The sequence below is a fragment of the Octopus bimaculoides genome, chromosome 16 (genome assembly GCF_001194135.2).
Source record: "Octopus bimaculoides isolate UCB-OBI-ISO-001 chromosome 16, ASM119413v2, whole genome shotgun sequence".
Lineage (NCBI taxonomy): Eukaryota > Metazoa > Mollusca > Cephalopoda > Octopoda > Octopodidae > Octopus > Octopus bimaculoides.
The window spans coordinates 25,334,782-25,339,676 of record NC_068996.1 but is presented as its reverse complement, the minus strand read 5'-3'; the positions used below and the strand labels follow the sequence as shown (position 1 = coordinate 25,339,676).

The 4,895-nt window shown below is 32.1% G+C and overlaps 1 protein-coding gene across 22 annotated transcripts in view; it reads right to left on the bottom strand.

Annotated features, from left to right (window-relative positions):
* LOC106867804 (kinesin light chain) overlaps positions 1-4,895 on the bottom strand; it is a 126,492-nt gene that overhangs the window by 61,896 nt on the left and 59,701 nt on the right. For all 22 annotated transcript variants that reach the window (XM_052973612.1, XM_052973604.1, XM_052973610.1 and 19 more), the window contains one exon: positions 3,488-3,731. In XM_052973612.1, coding sequence (XP_052829572.1) covers positions 3,488-3,706 — 219 coding nt within the window. In that variant the 5' untranslated portion in view covers positions 3,707-3,731. The remainder of the gene's footprint in view (positions 1-3,487; positions 3,732-4,895) is intronic.

Genomic DNA, 4,895 nt, shown 5'->3' with positions numbered 1-4,895 from the left:
GGGGGGGCAAGAGAGAGAGAAAAAAGAAAGAAAAGGAGACAGAAATAGACATTGCACAAAAAAATGTTCACTGAATGAATAAAAAATATGTTCCAAAAATTATATCTAGAGACAGGAAGCTAAATTATATTTAAATTAAAATCTCCATGAAAATCTCATTTAATTATGGGAAATCTCAGACTACAACATAATACAAATAGTAGTAAAGATTGTTTGCAAACAACATGGCAGTCCTGGTTTAGGACGAATGTTGCTGTAATTTAGCCCGAGGAGACATCTCACATTGTGAGATTTAAAAATAGTAACTTTGTAATACAAATATTTTACTAAAATCTTTCCAAAATCTTAATTGTACAGTAAATTAACTGAAACAAAGATAGTCTACTAATTATAAATGCAAATCATGAAAGGGTTAACCAATATAATACAAATTTGCTAACTATTCCTACTAGTAATTTAAACAAGGATTTCCATATAATTCTATAATGGACAACAGAATTGTTATTTCTATTTTCTACTCAAAAATTGTCTCATATAAGAATATTCAAAGTTGAGACCATATCTATTATTTAGTTTTCAATATAATAGTTTAACAACAGAAAGTATTAGCAAGGCTGTTAGCAGAAACTGATAGTAATTATAACATTTAATTAAATACCAAAACAAATTCTCTGATGAATGTTAGCAATGAAGTATCAATAACTACAAATCTTTTGAATCTCTTCAATCTGTCAGAGAACACAGAATGAAAGTCTTCTACTAAAAGGCATTTTGATGAACAGCATTACACACTCAGCTCAGTTGTCGGATTACCTCAGCTTATTTTATTGCTTCTAATCTACTGTAAATGCAACAGCATTAATGGCTTCCTCCCCAACACACTCTTAACTAGCAATCATATTACTTATTGTTATCATTGTGATCATGATTGTCATGACTGTTGTTATGATCATATCATTATTGTCATCACCCTCTGCCGCCTCCTCCTCCTCATCATCATCCCTATTTGTCCATTTTCTACACTGATATAGAGTTAAACCAGCAATTCTTAACCCAGGGAGTAGTGCCCTCTTGGGAACATTGTGAGTTCATAAGAAAGTAGAAAACATCAAGGGGGTAGTAGTGTTATATCCTCCATACCTCCCCCACCACCACCACCATGTTGTAGAGGATACTGGATATTTAGAGAGACCACAATTCTTCTTAGGAATAAACTATTCAGACCAGGTAAAATACTTATATTTTAAACATCATCATCATCATCGTTTAACGTCCACTTTCCATGCTAGCATGGGTTGGACGATTTGACTGAGGACTGGTGAAACCAGATGGCTACACCAGGCTCCAATCTGATTTGGCAGAGTTTCTACAGCTGGATGCCCTTCCTAACGCCAACCACTCCAAAAAATTCTTTGTCGGGTTTAGAATATGTCAGTGAGCAGGAACATGTTTGATTATGTACCAACATCCAGTATAATGATTTCATCATATAAAGTTCACACCAATCTTAGTAGTTTCCATAAAAATTTAGCATAAGAGTACTAATCCATGCAAATATTTAAAATGGGACACATGATGATGGAATAATATAAGAAATTATGAATTGTAAACCAGTGAGCCAAATTAGCTGTTGTTTGATTAAAATAATGGTTTTTCTTAGATATAAGGAAGGATTATTTGTGAAACACTCATTATTCAGCAAACAGGAGGTACTGACCTAAGTTTAACAATTCAGCAAAACAGCATCAGTACAACATCTGAACAGTGAGTATCAAATGTCTTGAGTCTGACTATTCATGTCAAACTACCATAGCTGTTAGCTCACATCATCTTCATATTCAGTATGTATCGTTTACATAAATATCAAGCAACATTTAGAAAAAAAAACAAATTTATATCTAAAATACTATGGGCTCAAATTATCTTATAGCAATTACCACTTTTGAAACTAACCTTCCCACTAAACAGAGTTGGTACATATTTTCTAATTAGGTAAGGAGCAATAAACAATGTGTCTCAATAGTACATAAGACCAGATGTACTAAAAGTTTTGAAACTGAATTATGAACAACCCAACAATGAAATCTTCTTAGATGCAGCAAAATATCCTCCAAATTTTTAACCTTAAAAATATAAGGACATGTTGGACACTAGTTCTAGATAGGCTAAGTAACAGCTGCCTTTTAATAAGAGATCTTTCAGTTCTATCAAAGCTGACATAGAGCTAAACTATGAATGACTTCATTCTTTTGTCAAAAGATATCCCCACAAGAGTACCTAGAAAATAACACCTAGAATGACTACTCACAGCAGTGTGTGGCAATATCTCAACATGTATTTTTTTTTTAATGGGTTAATCAAAGGTGAGTAGAAAGCAGTGCATCTATTTTCAGAGCTAGCCCAAATGCTTACAGGTAAGAGAACTCTGCTAAAGACATAAAAGGGTCAGTTTTTTGTGTTTAAAACTGGCAAATATATTAAGTCTACCCAATCTCCCTCGAACAATTTAGGTCAACCTGAGGATACAGAAGAAAATACTTGATGAATTTTCCTTTTAGCAGGATTTGATCCTGGCATCACAATCATGATTGTTAAACAAATGTCAGCTACACAGAGCCAGACAACTTCTCTATTGCAAATAATCATACAGCTTTGCCTATATTCATGTTAATTACTTTTGATAAAAAGTTCACTTCACAACCAGGTTTCCAGGTTCAATCTCACTAAGCAAGTGCCTTCAACCATAGCTTCAGGTTGATTGATACCTTGAAAGTATTAATAACCTTGAATATATAATTTCAACAAATATAGGAGAAAAACATTTATGTACTGAAGATTAATAAGAACACTTGTGAAATCCCGTTTCTCTTGAATCACTGAAGAATTATTCCTAAGAACCTGAAAACCACTGACATTGCTTCCAAAAGTAAGTCCTCAATGGGAGGGAAAAAGTAAAAAGAAAATGAAAAAAAAATGAAAAGACATTAGGGTTTAATGATAAAAATCAAAATATTTTTTCCTTAATAGTTAAACATCTTTGTATAATAAAACATAATTTGGAAAATTTTTTAAAAAGATAAATCTAATCCATAAGCCAGCAATATTAAAACAGATAATTTGGGAGATTATGCTCAAATAAGATTTCTTAATTCTACATGACACTGTAACAACAGTTTAAGTGGCTTGTTCTAAAAATACAAGTTAAAAGACCATCATAAATAAAGACCTACAAGACACAGGGATACTGGTGCAGAAGTGAAATAGATGATTTTTTTCCTTTTTTATCTACTCAATAACAGATATAAAATGGCTGTAATAAAATAAACATTCAGCATACTTCAAAAGAGAAATTCAATATCATAATCTTAAAACTAAATACAATGAAATATAAAGCATGAGCTTGATTTTATAAAAAAAAAATCAAAACAGAAAAAAAAAATCTTTGTATAGGAAAGGAAAGAAATATGAAACAAAAAAGTGGTCGTACCTGAGCTTCTCCAAGCCCCAGTTCAATAGAATCTACAGATTTCTTGAGAATATTTGTTTTCTCTTCCACTAAGTTTGTGTCCCCATTCTCCTTCTTGATGGTCTTCATAGAATTTAGGAGACTATAGAGTATTTGATTATGTTCATTTTTCAGAGTTTCTAATCCCTGAATAACTGTCCTGGTGTTGGAGATAATATCCTCCTGAGATAAGGCAGTCATCTTGCCAATCTCTTCAATTTTCTTTCTGCAAAATAGCAAGAACAAAAAAAAAAATATATATAATATTAGAATAATAATAAGAATATGTAAGAAGAACTAAAAGTTTAGAATGTTCTACATTGGAATAGTAATCTATTAAGATTAATTATTATAAAAGGGACAAAAATTATAGATCAGGAAGACTGGAAAAAAAGTTTAGAAATAAATTATCAAGCAGTTTGAAAGAGTAAGAGATAGTCTGATAATGTAGTATTATAAAGTAATCATCTGATTCTAAGAGAAAAACCATAGAAACATTGCTAACACACACACACATGTACACACACACACACACACACATACACTCACACACATGCATATACACACACACATGCATATACACACACACATGTACTCACACATGCATGCATGCACACTCACACATGCATGCATCTACACTCACTCACATGCATGTACACTCACTCACACATACATGCATGTACACATACACACACATGTATGTATGCACACACACACACACCTCCATCCATTTAGTGTTCACTGACAGAAAAAAAAAAGCACTTGATATCATAGTAAAGATCGATAATATTTTTTTTATTTTGGTCAAGTCAGTCTCTTGCTATTCTGAATTTTGCCTGGGTGTGTATGGGTCTTCAGGCAAGTCGTAACTTGCCTAAGACCCTGTGCGCCTACAAGCGAAACTCAGAGTAGATAAGCTCTGCCAAATTATAAACACACACACACTTAATGTCACAAATCAAAGAAGCTTGAATAAACAACAAGGATATGATTCAGTAGTAGTAAATAGCAGCGCAGTGTATGACTGTAAAATATAAGAACTTCATACATTAACCCATTAACATTTAAACTGCCACATCCAACTCAAATATTCTATTGCTTTACGTTCAAACTATCAACATCTGGCCTCTTACACCTACCCTACAATGTCATTCTAAAAATATACAATCACATCATCAAAACCTCAAAGCTACAAGATAATGCATGATTAATTCAAAACAATGTGAATAAATAAACATTATATTTCACAGAGTAATCTGAATGCTAAAGGGTTAAGGAAAACAATTTATAAAAACAAATCTACTGGTATTAACTAATAATGAATATAGAATAACTAATATGGAATATAGAATGAATATCAAAATATCAGCTTTATTGTTATTTAATATAT